General features: G+C 37.9%; 1 protein-coding gene across 8 annotated transcripts in view; it reads left to right on the forward strand.

Moving 5' to 3' along the window:
• The window catches only part of FRY (FRY microtubule binding protein), a 388,433-nt gene that overhangs the window by 163,811 nt on the left and 207,725 nt on the right, over positions 1–16,897 (forward strand). For all 8 annotated transcript variants that reach the window (XM_030563058.1, XM_030563048.1, XM_030563011.1 and 5 more), the window contains 5 exons: positions 3,949–4,088; positions 9,124–9,214; positions 9,620–9,699; positions 9,813–9,893; positions 15,189–15,357. In XM_030563058.1, the coding sequence (XP_030418918.1) occupies positions 3,949–4,088; positions 9,124–9,214; positions 9,620–9,699; positions 9,813–9,893; positions 15,189–15,357 (561 nt within the window). The remainder of the gene's footprint in view (positions 1–3,948; positions 4,089–9,123; positions 9,215–9,619; positions 9,700–9,812; positions 9,894–15,188; positions 15,358–16,897) is intronic.

Below are 16,897 nucleotides of genomic sequence, written 5' to 3' on the forward strand. Positions count from 1 at the left end.
AACTTGAGCTTTCCAATGTAGGGTTGGTAATTTCCAGAGAGACACCCTATGTAGGAGTACACTGGGTAATATTAAACATACATATGTAATGGGAGAGAGCTCTCAATCACTTTTAAAAATGAAACATAAATTCCTCAAGAAATTTGCTGAAGTCTAGACTAGAGCAGAGTTGAGCCAACTGCTTCAAATAAGCTCAGCCCTGCTCCTGAACCTTCACCAAAACTTGAAACAAAATTGACTCAACCGTTTTAGGAGTTTTTTGTTAATGTAGTTGACTTTTTTCATGTTTGCATTCCTCTGGGCTTCCATATTTTGGCTGGGACCAGGAGCGGAAGTGCTTCACCCCCTTCACATAACACAAGAACTTGGGATCCTCCTGTGAAATGAATAAGCAGCAAGCATAAACAAAAAGAAGTACTTCTTTACACAATGCATAGTCAATATGTGGAACCCATGGGATGTTGTGAAGGCCAAAAGTAAACTGGGTTAAAAAAAGTAAATAAGTTCACAGAAGATAGGTCCATCAATAGCTACTAGCCAAGATGGCCAGGGATGCAACTTCATGCTCTGAGTGTTCCTAAACTTCCAACTGCCAGAAGCTGGGACTGGATGACAGGGGTATGGATCATTCAAAACTACACTGTTCTGTTCGTTCCCTCTGAAACATCTGGCATTAGCCACTTCAGAAGACAAGATACTGGATGAGTTGGACCATTGGTTTGACCCAGTATGGTCGTTCTTATGCTGAAATCTGTGAGAGTTCTCGTGAGATTTCCAGCCCGATGCTGCAGAACCAATAGGTCTAGATAACTCCGTTAAGCTTTGGACAGATACCAAAATTTTTTAATTTGTTTGTAATGGAACTTTTTGCGGCTTTCCCATTGCTTGTCATGAACTTTAAGTAACTCCCAGTGACGAACCTTTTGTGCAAACTTGAAGTAAATAATATAAATCTGTTGAATCAGAGTTAGTAGTAAATAGGAGAAAGAAATTTCATTTGGAAAAGTATTTTGCCTTTTAGGGTTTAGTTTGGTTCTGCAGGAAATCATAAATAAAGAGCTCTGCAACTGATACTTTTTGATTCAGTTGGCAGAGTGGCTTTGGGTGCTCATTTATGTGGCATTATGACCTGGTGCCAACCTAAACAGTGCAGAAGTCTATGTAAAAGTATATAGTGCAAATATGAACTTGTTTTTTTAAACTAGCTTTTCACTAAAAATACAACAACAAAAAAAGAGAGAGAAAAAAGAAAAGCAAGACATCAACAGTACCACTAATCTATCTCATGATCTTGTATTTGTAACTGTCTCACTTCCCATGCACCCAAAATTTCCTTATCTTCCAGATCCCTCATAAAAAGACACCTCTTCCACAAAGCTTTCTTATGGTGACATGCTCATTAATGGTGTGTCTGCCCTTTTTCATATTTGGCCTCTTTCTGTGTATTGTATTCAGATAGATGATGTGTAAACTCTTTGAGGAAGGGACCTTGTCTTTTTACAGGTCCTTTAAAGTGTCATGTACATGTATAATGCTATATTAATTAATAATAAACATTAATGGCAGCTATACTAGAAGAGGATGTGTTATAAACAACTGGGGTGAAAAACAGGTTTCTCTCTGGAATGCACAGAAAACATAATTTAATTTTGCTTACTTCTTCTCTGCTATATACATTTCCCAATCTAGGTACTTTATTGTTATGAAGCGTCACATCTTGTTACAGTGTGTTTGATATGACAATTGAGAGCCACTGAAAGTGTCAGGGGTAGGGACTCATTGATTTTTTATTTAATTCAATGTAAAGTTGCATATGTTCATGCAAGTTCATATTTTTAAATTGAGAACAACGTTCCCATGTTCCTACACCTTCCCCTTTAAAAAATTGAATCAAAATGTATAATGGGTGCTCTGCAAATGGGATCTCTGCATGAGTTTTATACTCTGGCCCAACCTATATTGTTTTAATTATTATTTATGACTAATAAAAATTGGTGTGACACTCTACAGAATTAACTTTTTCAAGCTTTAGAAAGTAAGATAAAATTGTCTAAGCTGTAATTTGATAGCATCCTGAATTGATAGTGATTAGCATTTTGAGTTGACAATATTATTTATATCTTTTACATGCTCATCTGAATGCTTATGCTTCAGGGCTTTAGTATAATTTAATGCGAACTATTGTAATATTTTATCATTGAACGCTCCTGAGGCTACACCAAATTACAATGTCTTCATACCAACTTCCAGTTATTGGTTTCATGTATCAAATCATAAAATGTGTTGAAACAGCTGGACTGATATATGTATTCTTTTCTAGAAAAAATAATACATGTGTAGAAATGTACTATTTCTACATAGGAAATAGGTGTAATTTTTTTCTTTAACATGATTCAGTTCTAGCCCATAAGTTCTAGTCCAGGTATCGGCAACCTTTGGCACATGGTTTGCCAGGGTAAGCACCCTGGTGGGCCGGGCCAGTTTGTTTACCTGCCATGTCCGCAAGTTCGGCCGATTGCGGCTTCCACTGGCCCTGGTTCGCTGCTCCAGGCCAATGGGGGCTGCGGGAAGCAACGCAAGCCGAGGGATATGCTGGCCGCCGCTTCCCACAGCCCCCATTGGCCTGAAGCAGCGAACTGCAGCCAGTGGGAGCCACGATCGGCCGAACCTGCAGACACGGCAGGTAAACAAACCGGCCAGGCCTGACAGGGTGTTTACCCTGGTGAGCCATGTGCCAAAGGTTGCCGATCCCTGTTCTAGTCCATGATATCTGAATACAATTGAAAATAGTAATAATACTTAGCATTTTTCATCCTGAAAACATTTCACAAACTTTAAGCCTCATAAGATGACTGTGAGATTAAGTAACCTGCTGTCTTATAATGAAATAAATCAAAATTTAGGTTAAATTGCATTTCTGAATGAGTTGTGTCATTCCATAAAGGCTGCTATAAATAAATTTACTACAGTTTGGGAGCAATGTTGTTAGGTTGGGTGTTAGACTAGGGAATTTGACCTCCTTTGGTCTATTCCTGACTTAGTCACTGACACTCATTGGGCTTGATCTTGCAAGACTTTGAACTGTCAGGACTTGATCTAGCAAAGCACTTAACTAGACACTTAACTTAAGCATGTGGGTATCCTAATGTAGTTAATGACACTACTCACACATTTTAAGCTAAGCACCTGCTTCATTTCTTCTTTGGTCCAGGGCCAGAGTGCTCATCACTTTGCAAGTCCTCTGACAAATCACGTCTAGGTTCAGCAATTCATGCATCTGAAAAATGGACATATTTCCTTACCTTGGAAGATGCTCAGACACTATGGCGGGGAGCATGGTATAAAAATTTAGGCCTAGTCTACACCACAAACTTAGAGCAACTCCAGACACCTTATATTGACCTAATAATGTATGCATCTGCACTACCAGGTCCCTTCTACCAACCTAACTCACCTGTTACATCAACTTAATTACTTCACCTCCACAAGAGGCGTATCACTTAATTCAATGTTGGTGGGTCGACAGACAGGCAGTGTAGACGCAGTGTTGTGTAAGTCAACTGAATTGGCCTCCATGAGGTGTCCCACAGTGGTCCACTGTGGTTTCCCTGGTGATCATTTTCAACTCCACTGCACAGCAGCCCGGTATACGGAAACAGCCTCTCCCCTCTTAAAGATTCTTTCCAAGTTGTTGCAAGATGTAATTAATGTTTTTAATGCACTTTAATATTAGATGAAAGGTACTATAGAAGTGCAAACCATTTTACAGTTCTGTTTGTGTGTGTTTGGATAAAGAATATTAAGGTGCATTGCTGGTGGTAAAAATAAAAAATTCAAATGGAGGTAAAAACAAGAGCAAGTTTAACCTTTAAGTATGAACTAACAGCACTCTTTGAAAGAGACGATAAAGCTTGAATACTGTCTGAATTATTATGTTTTCCCCCATAGGTAATAAGCTCAATGAGCTCCCTTTCAGAGTATTGCCTGCCCTCTATTCTGCGCACTCTTTTTGATTGGTATAAAAGGCAAAATGGCATAGAAGATGAATCTCATGAATACAGACCAAGAACAAGCACTAAATCCAAAAGGTATACTCTTGAATAAACATAATCTGGATTCAAAGATGTAATGTATTACATTTAAGTGTTCAGCTTCTGTTCTACTCTTTATTTAAGGGGCTTTTCAGGCATTGAAATTTTGGAAAACAGGAATTTCAGGAAAATTCTGGTATTGGATGACATTTCTGAATTGCAGGCAATCAATTTTTTTATATCAGTTTAAATAATCACTTTTTAGCTGAATAAGCAAACAAATGTCTAAATATTTAAAGGGCACTCTCAAGATTCTTGGGCTCTAAATACTACCTACCTGTATTATAACATACTCTCATTTTATTCTTCACATCAAGTAGGAGTCCACCCCCAGACCACCTGAAGGAGTGCAATATTCTTACAATTAAAATTATGCTCCTGGGTGATCCCATATCAACCAGAGTATTGGTCCTCACCACCATTTTGAATTTTGTGAATGCCATTTACATAGTGCTTTTCATCTATTGTATCCGTCTGTTTTACTCTTGTGAGAAGGTACTGTACTGACAATAATCTCCAGGCACATCAGAGAACAGGATTGTTACAGATTTAGTAAGCTGCTTGTTCACAAGAATAGAACAGATGGTCAAGTAACAGTAAAAAACACAATAGGTTGCATACTTGCTTTCTCATATGCATATATCTATATACCAAAACACTGCAGATAGCTCACTTGAAGAGCTCTAGCACAGCGGTCCTCAACTTTTCCAGACTACTGTACCCCTCTCAGGAGTCTGATTTGTCTTGAGTACCCCAAGTTTCACCTCACTTAAAAACTACTTGCTTACAAAATCAGATATAAAATTTCAGAAGTGTCACAGCACGCTATTACTGAAAAATTGCTTATAAAATATATCAGTTGGAATATAAAAACTGTACTTACATTTCAGTGTATAGTATATAGAGTGGAAAAGCAATTAATTGTATGAAATGTTAGTTTGTACTGACTTCACTGGTGCTTTTTATGTAGCCTGTTGTAAAACTAGGCAAATACCTAGATGAATTGATGTACTCCCTGGAAGACCTCTTTGTACCTCCAGGGGTATGCATAACCCTGTTTGAGAACCACTGCTCTAGCAAATATTAACCTGCTCCCAAATAAGTAATATATGATGTTGTATGTTAATGTTCTATTGTAACTTTGCCTTAATGAAGTTTCAAAACAAAACAAAACAACACAATAATGCTACCTAAACCTCGTATGATGTAATTGATTCTTGTGTTTTAGGGAACTAGATAATTGCCTGTATCTGAGGTCTGCTCTTAGCAGAGAATTTTTTAGAGAGAGGTTTTAGTACAATTTTATTCTTTGAAAACTACAACTGCTTGAAAAGTGGCCAATAGTTATTGAAGTCAATTGGAGCTGTGGGTCCTACTAGAACTTCAGTTGTTCAATGAGGATATAAGATTCGCATTTCATTTCATAGATTGTTATGAAAAATACACTGGATTTTCTCAGATTATTGTAGACTAGCAGGTCAGATCGCATAGCCTTTATATTCATCCTGATCAATGAAAGCACTAAGCACATGGTTAATTTTAAGCACAGGTAGCCTATAGAAGTCAGTGGGAGTATTCATATACATGAGAACTGTGCTGACCTTTACTGTTGTCTCAGAAAAATATCCTACTTAAATCACTGTGAGTTTGGCTGAGAAAGGATACAGGACTGGACTTTTGGGGATTGATAGCCATACACTTAAAAAAGTTCAATTTTTCTCATGACAGCTTTTCAATATACTTTAAAACTGAGCAAATGATCAAAGTTCACACTTATTTAGATTGGAAGCTACTCAGAGCAGTACCATTTCTTGTACATGTTTTATATAACATCCAGCATGCAGTTAGCATTAATAAATAATGAAAGTAGAAAGCTAAGGAAGATATAGAAAGAGGATGCTGGCTGCTTGTGGATTCTCAACCTGTTTAAGGCATAGAAAAGACAGATAATGTCTTGTTTATTATCCAATCAGATGTTGAAACAGTCAACCTTAAATAAGCGTGCTAACCTGGACTTTTTGCTCACTTCTTCGTTGTTCAAAAATTCAGTTTCATGTTATATTAAACCTACTTTTTACCCTATTGTGCTAACAATTAACTGCACATGGGTGAATGAACTGGTATATAGTAGTTGTCACATAAATGAAAGTTGAAAGAGACACCATTAATCTTTCCGTATGTTCGAAATACCTCTTCACCCCACATCATACCACATCAAACCACTCAAAAACAAATGTGGTGTTTTTAATTATGTTTTAATTTTAATTATACTTTACAATATCCTTTAAATCCTTTTAATTGTCCTTTAAAAAGTGGAAGTAAAATTAAGAAAAATAGAAAGGAGCATAAACTCTGGCAAGTGAAGTGTAAAAATATAATTAGGAAGGCAAAAAAAGAATTTGAAGAACAGCTAGCCAAAGACTCAAAAAGTAACACCAATTTTTTTTTAAGTACATCAGAAGCAGGAGGCCTACTAAACAACTAGTGGATCCATTGGACAATCGAGATGCTAAAGGAGCACTCAAGGAAGATAATGCTGTTGTGCAGAAACTAAATGAATTCTTTGCATCAGTGTTCACAGCTGAGGATGTGAGGGAGATTCCCAAACCTGAGCCATGCTTTTTAGTTGACAAATTTGAGGAACTGTCCCAGATTGAGCTGTCATTAGAGGAGGTTTTGGAACAAATTGATAAATTAAACAGTAATAAATCACCAGGACTAGACGGTATTCACCCAAGAGTTCTGAAAGAACTCAAATGTGAAATTGCAGAACTACTAACTGTGGTATGTAACCTATCATTTAAATCAGCTTCTGTACCTGATGACTGGAGGATAGCTAATGTGATGTCAATTTTTAAAAAAGGCTCCAGAGATGATCCCGGCAATTACAGGCCAGTAAGCCTAACTTCAGTACCAGGCAAATTGGTTGAAACTATAGTAAAGAACAGAATTATCAGACACATAGATGAACACGATTTGCTGGGGAAGAGTCAATGTGGTTTTTGTAAAGTCTTGCCTCACCAATCTACTAGAATTCTTTTGAGGGTGTCAACAAGCTTGGGGACAAGGGTGATCCAGTGAATATAATGTATTTAGATTTTCGGAAAGCCTTTGACAAACACTCTTAAGCAAAGTAAGCTGTCATGAGATAAGAGGGAAGGTCCTGTCATGGATCCATGAGTGGCAGGTGAACCACTGGCTGGGGGAGGCTTGCCCCCAGATGGCCCCGCCCCTCACCTGAGGACTTGGCCCTTTTCTCCTGCTGCCCCCCGCCACAGCCGCCAACCCTTCCCTCAACACAGCCCCAGGCAGGCAGCGCACAGCCCCAGCACCTGAGAACAGGGCGGGCGGCCCCCGAGCACAGAGCTGGTGGGTGGTGTGCAGCCCCCTGGCCCTGAGCAAAAGGCGGGCAGCCCCAATGCCTCCAGCCCCTTCTCCCGTCCCCCTAGTGCTGGGCAGCGTGGTCCCAGTGCCTGGGGCCCCCTAGTGTCTTGGCCCCCCAACCCTAGCCTCAGCACACTGCTTCCCTGAAGAGGAGCAGGCAGCAGCCTGCCTGGGCTGGGGCCAAACTGGGAAGGGCAAGCAGGGCTTCGGGGAGGAGCACGGGCGGGGCCACACCAGGTTGTTTGGGTAGGCATAGCCTCCCCCAACCTATGTGACACACTGCCCATGCATGAATCAGTAACTGGTTGAAAGATAGGAAACAAAGGGTAGGATTAAATGGTCAGTTTTCAGAATGGAGAGAGGATTACTTGTTCGGTTCATTCCCTCTGAAGCAACTGGCATTGGCCATTGTCGGAAGACACGATACTGGGCTAGATAGACCATTGGTCTGACCCTATAGGGACATTCTTATGTTCTTATGTATTTATTTATGAAAAGTCCTGCAAGGTCACCTCTGTAACTACAGGGCATTTAGATATTCATGTCTGGCTACTAGACCAGCATGGAGATTTTCTGTTCTTGGGACGTTGATTACAATTGAAGCAAAAATCAGTATTGATTATAAAATATAATGTGTTGCTGTTGATACTACTAGGCTTTTTTCTTTTCTTGTTTTTTAAGTTATAATGCTATCTGACTGGAATATGAAAAAGATACTGAATTTCACCAGGCCAAACAAATCTTTTCTGAAAATAATCTTTAAACATTGCCTGAGGCTTTTGCGAGTCTCATTTTCTTGTCACTGACTAAAAATTATTCATCAACATTATGTATATATACTTTCAATGCCCAAATTTTTAGTACAGAACATTAGTCAGTATGACACAGTAAACTATCATTCACCCCTAATTAAATGCAGAAGGCAAATTTTCCATAATTGAGTGTGTAAAGTTAGCCAATTAAATACATATCTTTGACTTCAGCAGGATTTATTAGTACTCAGACCTCTGAAATCCAGGCCTTTGATTTAGGTGTCTAACTGTGGATTTAGGTGCCTGACTTTAGGTTTCCATGTTTAAAAAATGTATCTCAATGGGAGCTGCTGGGTGTCAAGCAAGCACCTAAATCTGGATTTGGGAATTTAACTTGAGGCTCCTATATTTGAAAATCTTGACCTAAAATAATTTTTTACTAATACAACACTCTGGTACTGTTTCCACCTTCAAAACCATTGATAATTTAATAAACAGTGACCTTCAGAGTGAGATCGAAATACAAAATCACTCTCTAGATTTCAGGTCAGCATTACTCAATTAGAGCATAAAAAGAGAAAATGAAGTAACTGAGTGTTGAGGGAGAAAGCGCCAACATGGGTCTCTGGAGCTGGAAACAGAGAGAGGAAGTGAAGGGAGGGCATGTCAACGTCTGAAAATAGATGAATGTGACAGGTCTGTACTTGTGCTATTTATCCTAGATTTTAAGAGACCGTCACTGTACTGCCCTTCATTTTTTAATTTAGGATTACAGTTTGAAAAAATGGAACTAGAACCCAATTTATGATTATTTGTATACTTATAATTTATGCAGACGTATTATATAAAATAAGACACGTCTCACTACTGTTCTATTTCTTGTTTTGATTTTGCAGTGATGAACAGCAGCGAGACTATCTAATGGAAAGAAGAGATTTAGCCATTGATTTTATTTTTTCTTTAGTATTAATAGAAGTTTTGAAACAGGTATGGGATCCTTAAAATAAATGATTCTTTAAGAAGTAATTAATTGTGAAGTTGTACAGTATTTCATCTCTCAGGCTAATTTTCAAATTATTATTAATTTATATGTATAACATAAATAGTCTAGCATAAAAATGGTTTCTAAACCAACTGTTCCTTTATTCTGTCCTCTCTTTCCACATATGGGAAACATTTTATTGAACTTAGTATTAATATGGACTTCTTTTTGCCATATTTTTCAGAGATGACATATTTCTCTTCAGTACTAAGCTGTCTGTATATTTTTAGCCCAACTTTCAGATAGTATTATTTTTATTAAGGGACAATATAAAAAATAATATTGGCATTGAAGTATGAAGCGTAAACTTTAATATTCACATGGCAGTTATGTTTTGTTTGTACTTTCAGATTCCACTTCATCCTTTCATAGACAGTTTGGTACATGATGTTATTAACTTGGCTTTCAAGCACTTTAAATATAAAGAAGGGTAAGGCTCTTTCCCACACAAAACACGAAAAGAATTGCTTGCTGAATTGTTTAATAAAATTGTACTAGTTAAAGCAGTGTGCTTTCTCAACCATCTGATTTATTTCTTGCTAGGTACCTTGGTCCTAACACTGGAAATATGCACATTGTTGCAGATCTGTATGCAGAAGTAATAGGTGTGCTAGCACAAGCTAAGTAAGTATACTTAAATACATTGCCTGTGGGAAATCTGAGAGATTTTAATTTTATCATTCTGGAAACATGGATATTTGGATATTCTTTATTTTATAGTTTAAAGAAACTGTAGATCATTTCACTTGAGCACTCTGTTCTCCAAAATGTTCCACTGCATGGGAGCCTATGGAATCACAGAAGGTGCAGACTGGGTTTCTGCATCCAGTCAAGCAATTCAAACTAAATTCAACCAGACTACAACAGCTTTAGTTTTCATCACAGATGCTATCAGTGGAAAGCCTAAAGGGATGGAGAGACCTAATTTAAATTAGTCTTTCTGCTATGTGCTATTCTTTCCCTAACTTGGCAAAGCTAAAAATGACCCATACCCAGTCATGGAAACATTTTTTTAAATGTTCACAATTATTGCAGTTTAGAACTAAATTTAAGTGGTGCATTTTTTGGAGCTTATACTGATGTCACAAAGATAATTTTGGGACCTGCTGCTATTTTGTCAAAAATAGTCAAAGTTATTTTTAGGTTGAAATGAACATGAATGAAGCAAAATATTGGTTAGGTTAGTAACCTTAAAGTTGCAAGTGGTTTTTTTCTTTTTCCATTCCCTTTTTTTAACATATTCTTTTCTTATATTGCTAGTTCTTTTATTTATCTTTTGTTTCTGTCCATTTTTTGTATTGTTCTTTGTTAATATTGTTATACCAATATAATAAAAACCAGCAAGATCTTATTAAGAGGGATAAGGCAAAGATGCCACATTTGTTGTAAATATAATAATAAATCAAAAGATAAAAATAAACAACATTGTTTGACTACTTATTCCTATTACTACTTATTCCTTTTACACACACACACACACACACACACACACACACACACACACACACACACACACACACACACACACACACGTACGTTCATTCACACATTCATTCAAGTTCTTTATAGGTGTTATAGTTACCAGCCTAGAAGTTGCTCATGCCAAGTTACTGGCCAGGTATCTTGGCCATGAGGATGGAGCCGAGTCTGTGTCAAATGCACCTGATGCTCCTGGAGGCTGACAGCAGAACCAGAGACTCAAAGTCCTCAGTCTTTGGAGTTCATTCTTATAAGAATTAATTCCTGTGTTACTCTATGGGAGCTGTTTCATCCTGCTGTTGCTGGCTCAATCAGCAGATGGCCATTCCTGGTGGCTCCACATTGTCTAAAGTGGCACATTCCTTGTGGCTTTACACTGTCCAAAGTTTGTGTTTTTCATCCTTTCAGGTGATGGGGTGGATCCCAGTTTACCCTCCTGGGATTGTCTGGTGGTCCACTTGACACATTCTTCGGCTGATGGATACTCCCTTTTTAGGCCTCCCTAACCATTCATGCACATTAAGCATTCATTAACATACATTCCATATCTTAACCATATTTTAATTTACTGTTTCCACCACTTTTGGGGTGTGTGTTAATTCATATGAGACTCCTGGCCCTGTAGTCACAGAGGGTGGGGGTGGTCTGTTTGTTTACATTGTATCAATTACAGGTTAAAGCTAGCATAGTGTTTACATCAAGAACAAAGTCAATTAACTTGTTTGTAAGTTTTACGTAGTAACGGAGTATCTTTCACAGGACAGATACAATCAATGTTTTCTGCAGACAGGAGCTTACAAGATTTAACAGAAGAACTAAAAGATTTGTGTACTTGGTGAAACTGGGGGGTCACTGTCACTTGGGGGAATCACTATTAGTACCTTCTTTGATATCCCTACAATATACATTGTTATTAATTATATTAGAGTCAGGGGGGCTGTTTGTGGAAGCAGGCCTCACATTTGTTAGTGTTTGCAAGACTTAGATTTTAAGTCATGACAAGAATAACAGAAAGAAATAATAACTCATGGAGACGTTGTGTGGGAGGTTGAAAAAAGTAAGCTCATATGATTGCTGAACACAGTAGTAGCGATGTATAGAGGGTTACATAGTTTTGTTTTAAAAAGATACACAGGACTGTTGTGTACCATTCTCCTTTAGGAAGTCCATTTCTTTCCCCTGTGCCTCCTCATTCTTTCCCCTGTCTAATTTCTGTGTTTAGTTTCTTGCCCACCTCTGTCCCTTTCACCTGTTTTCCTCCCTGAGTTTTCCACTCCACAGTTTTTAATTTATGGTTCCAGTTCTGAATTCTGTTTAATAGTAAACAGAGCCATAAGCAGTTACTAGCACAACAATCAGAAAAAAACACCTATCCTGCTTTTTTTAATTACATTTTTTACCTCTTATTTTATTCATGGGCTAATTGTGAATAGATCAAGATTTCTTGACATTTTTCAAAATTATTCAATTAATTTTTTTAGAAGTTTCATATACTGAATGGCTTGCTACATGAAGTAACAAAATCCAAAATTAAAACTGAATTGTTTACTCATGCTAGATCACATAAGTCTCATGGTATTGTTTCCTATCGCTGGTTTCCTGGTGTGAATGCTCACAGAAAGTACATTTTGAAGCCCACTTTCTACAAATATTCAAGTCCACAAGCTTAAAATTTGCTAAGCATCTGTACTAGTAAAACTTGATTGCATAAATGTTTAAAGAAAGCAAACAGAAAAGAGGCATGGGCAGTACAAAGTACATTTGTTTAATAACTCAATATAATATTCATAGAAATATTCATCAGTAAGACATTCATCAGGACAATTAAATTCCATTAGTTAGTTATTGAGCCAGGATTCCTGAATGATTACTGAATTACAAGGAAAACAGATGACATGAGACTGCATATGAAATAATTATGTACTCTCATGGTGGATAAGGCCTTGAACTGTAGAAATCATGTGTAAATAAGAGGTATTTTTGTGGAAACACAATAAGGCCTCGATCTTGCAGCTTCTTGTGCCTAGGCATACTGCTTCACTTGCATGGACTCCTATGGAAATTGGTTGGGATCTCCACATTCATAAAAGTTCATCTAGAAGAAGAAGTTGCAGAATCATTTTCTCATTTATATAGGTTTCTGACCTAAGCTTCCATAACATTTTAATTAATCTAATCACTATAGGCCTGATCCTGAAAATACCTGCATATACATTTGTTTTACACATATTAGTAGTCCCACTGACTTCTTTGAGACTGCTCATACAACTACTTTCATGACTAAACTACTCATATGAGTACTCACATGATCCAATGTTTGCAGGTCAGGGCCTATATTAAGGAGTGTATTTTCAGCCTGATTTGTGCCATTTTAACTGCATTAAGATTGGTGGTGGTAATGTGTTTTAAATAACTGTTTAAAAGATTCTACCTACATTATTATCTATATTCCATTTTTTAAAATGTTTATTCTGCAGTAAATTGAAATAGATTAAAAAGTAGTATGTCTGAACAACAGATTTGAGGGAATTACTATAGCATATATCTCTTGTTTTCTATGTGAAATTATTCTAAGTTGAATCTCAAATAGAAAGTTAGAGTGGAATTACCAACGTGGAATTAAAAATTGTAACCTTTATCATAGTAGAATTCTGTTCCATGCCTTTGGATGACAATGAGTAATTGAAATGTCCTTGGGCACAGTACACTGTAAAGTTGCAGTTTCCAATGTATGTCAAATAATACCGCCACCATCTAAAATATATTGTGGTTGCCATTAAAAAATTAGCATTTACCATCAGTTACTTTCTACCCTGTGGTATCTGAGAAACCAGAGGCCATGGCTACACTTACAGTTCTGCAGCGCTGGTAGTTACAGCTGTGTTCATACAGCTGTGTAGGGCCAGCGCTGCAGTGTGGCCACACTGACAGCTACCAGCGCTGCAGTGTGGCCACATTTGCAGCATTTGCAGCGCTGTTGGGAGTGGTGCATTGTGGGCAGCTATCCCAGCATTCAAGTGGCTGCAACATCCTTTTCAAAAGAGGGGGGTGGGGTGGAATGTGACAGGGTGCGTGGAGGAGACAGACAGAATGGATTTTTGGAGTTGACACTGTTCTCAGCTCCCTGCCTTGCAAGTTCTAAGGACTGGAAGACACGCAGTGCCTACCTTCAATCATTTTAAAAGTTCTGACTCCCTTCCCCCACTCCTCTCTCATTCACTAAATGCAAATTATGCACTCCTAAATACCCGTCAGACCAGATAAGCAACTGCTCAACACGGACTTCCCCCTCCCCCTCTGCCATGTGAGCATACTGTGTCTCTCTTCAAGCAAACAGCTGTGAACATTCCAAAGTAATTCCCCTGCCTGCCTCCGCTAGCTCAGCAAACAGGAGCTGTGTTTGTTTTTTAAATAAGCAGTTTGGCTGAACTCCAAGCTCTCCCTTTCTTCTGGTTTGTTGTGAACAGGAATTCTGGGATACCTCCTTATACCTCGGAGGTCAATAAAAGCGCTGGTGGGGTCCACACTTGCTGACCAGCGCTGGATCACCAGCGCTGGAATCGCTACACCCAAGGCTCGACCGGGTGTACAGCCAGCGCTGCAACCAGGGAGTTGCAGCGCTGGCCGTGCTTTGCAAGTGTGGCCACATCCTAAGTTGCAGCGCTGTAACCCCCTCACCAGCGCTGCAACTCTCTAGTGTAGCCATGGCCACAGTCTTTTCTTACACTTGGAATAGAAATTATCTCTTGTACCTAAGATACTGTGGTGTTGTAACAACTATCAGGAAAACCTGAAGGCTGGCACAACCTATCTGAATATTTTTATGGTTATCATTTGAACATTTTCCTTTGAAAACTTGACGCATGCTTGCAATAAAAATGTCTTTTATCCTGGATTTTCAAAAAAGTTTGAAGAATTACTTTATGGTAGAGTTAGCTTATGTAAAAAAAGGAAGCACAGTGAATTAAAATTAGGAAAGTTCATTAGATGCAGTAATGGGAGAGGTCTAAGATCAGGCAATAAAATTTTCTCTCATTCTCCAATCTTGTGGGAACTGGGAGCGCTGTGGAAACAGTACACTCAGCCTTTGGGAGGAAGGGGGGCATTTTGTATTGCTCTCAATCCATCCATCCTGTTGATCTATCTTTAATGGCCATAAAGATGTGGCAACTTAATGAAGAGGTTTTGAAGAGGGAACTATTGGGAAAATGTTGGGGATGAGAGAGGGAGGCATCCCAGAGGACAGTGCGCACACACATACCCTAAGTAAAAAAAAACACACCTAATAATACATATTAAAACTCAAATAATGATTAATGATAGAATAAAAGAGATATATTATTATATCTCTTTTATTGTTTCTCTTCTAGATACCTTACAATACATGTCAAATCTTACTACCAGTCTATTGTTTTGTAACTAACCAGTGTGATTTCATAGATTTCCTGCTGTGAAGAAGAAATTCATGGCAGAATTAAAAGAGCTGCGGCATAAAGAGCAAAGCCCCTACGTGGTTCAAAGCATTATCAGTCTAATAATGGGGATGAAATTCTTTCGCATTAAGATGTATCCCGTGGAGGACTTTGAAGCCTCTCTTCAGTTTATGCAGGTAACATTCTTTGATGTAGACCACACTTGGGCTGTCTTAAACAGATTAATTTGCTAACTTATATCGTGCTGTAAAAGGCGAGGAAAATCATCTTAGAACATTATTTAAAAAATCCTCATTTTTTGGTCCTTAATGCACAAAGGACACTATTCCTAAAATATTAGCTTACATGTGGGTATCTTTATTCTTTTTCCCTGTGGGCATTTTTTGTGACAGATGGACACATTGGCAGTCACCATTAATTTTTAAAAAAATCTATTAAAAATACATGCTTTTTTACTGGCCTGTATATGGAAACTGGCTGAATGAAGATTTCTCAAGAGATAAAAATCAATATACCCTATGGTAATGTTAGGTGTCTAAAAGTAAGTATTTGAAATATTGATACAAATATATTTTTTGTTTTCTGTAAAACCTAAATAGCAACTGCATAAGTTTTATTTTGGCAAAATACTTTATATCATGTTTAGCAACATAGAAACAATCTCTTTTCCCTCTTCTCTTTGGAGCAGCACACCCATAGTCCATATTGATTATGTTTCCATGTGTGCAGCCACGTTCATGAATGCTGACATATTTTTATATAAGTTATACAGAGGTGTCATGTTGCACAATTTTGTGTGTGTGAAATGTACATTGGTGGTATGAATCAATGGTAATGTTTTCTGATAGTACAGTGCTATTGGAGCCTATTCTTGCTTCCTTTGAAGGCAATGGCAAAATTCCCATTTAGTGGAAGCAAGATGCGAATTGAATCTATCTAGATTTTTGTACTGTAGTCATCACCATACTATCTGAGTGCCAAACTCACCATCACACTCAGAATATAAATGTATTATAATAGGTGTTAAAAGTATGTATTAGAATCAGCCATACTTGATGTGTTTTATAATACAGCTTGCACTTTACACATATATTTACAGTATAATAATTATAAACTATGGGCTATATTGTAAATTGGTTTACATGCCCATGCAAGGGAAGAAATGATAGTAAGAACCGTCCTTGTATACTATATAGACTATGTGCTAACTAAGGCAGGGAGACGCACTGTCCCTGATACCTTTTTATGTGGCTATGGAAAAAGTGGTCTGATAATTGCAGAATTCTCTGGATGGGGTGAATTTATAAAGGGCCTTCACCAACTCATTGGATGTGCTGTTGAGCTGGCTATTGTAGGAGATCGAAGGAAAACCCTTATAAGGCCTGTATTTTATATGGATGAGAGACCTGGCCTCTTGCTAAAAAGAAAGAAAGGCAGCTAACTACCTTCAAAAATAAAGTCTTGATATGAGTTTTGGGGGTAGTAAGAGAGAATGATTTATAGAGCAGATCTAATAGGGAACTGTTGGAAGTCTACGAAGACCCACCTACAGTAACTCCTCTCTTAACATTGTAGTTACGTTCCTGAAAAATGCAACTTTAAGCGAAACGATGTTAAGCTAATCCAATTTTACCGTAAGAATTAATGTAAATGGCGAGGGGGCAGGTTCCAGGGAAAAAAATGTCGCCAGACAAAAAACATTATATACATATACAG

Source organism: Gopherus evgoodei, chromosome 1, assembly GCF_007399415.2.
Source record: "Gopherus evgoodei ecotype Sinaloan lineage chromosome 1, rGopEvg1_v1.p, whole genome shotgun sequence".
In the NCBI taxonomy this organism is placed as follows: domain Eukaryota; kingdom Metazoa; phylum Chordata; order Testudines; family Testudinidae; genus Gopherus; species Gopherus evgoodei.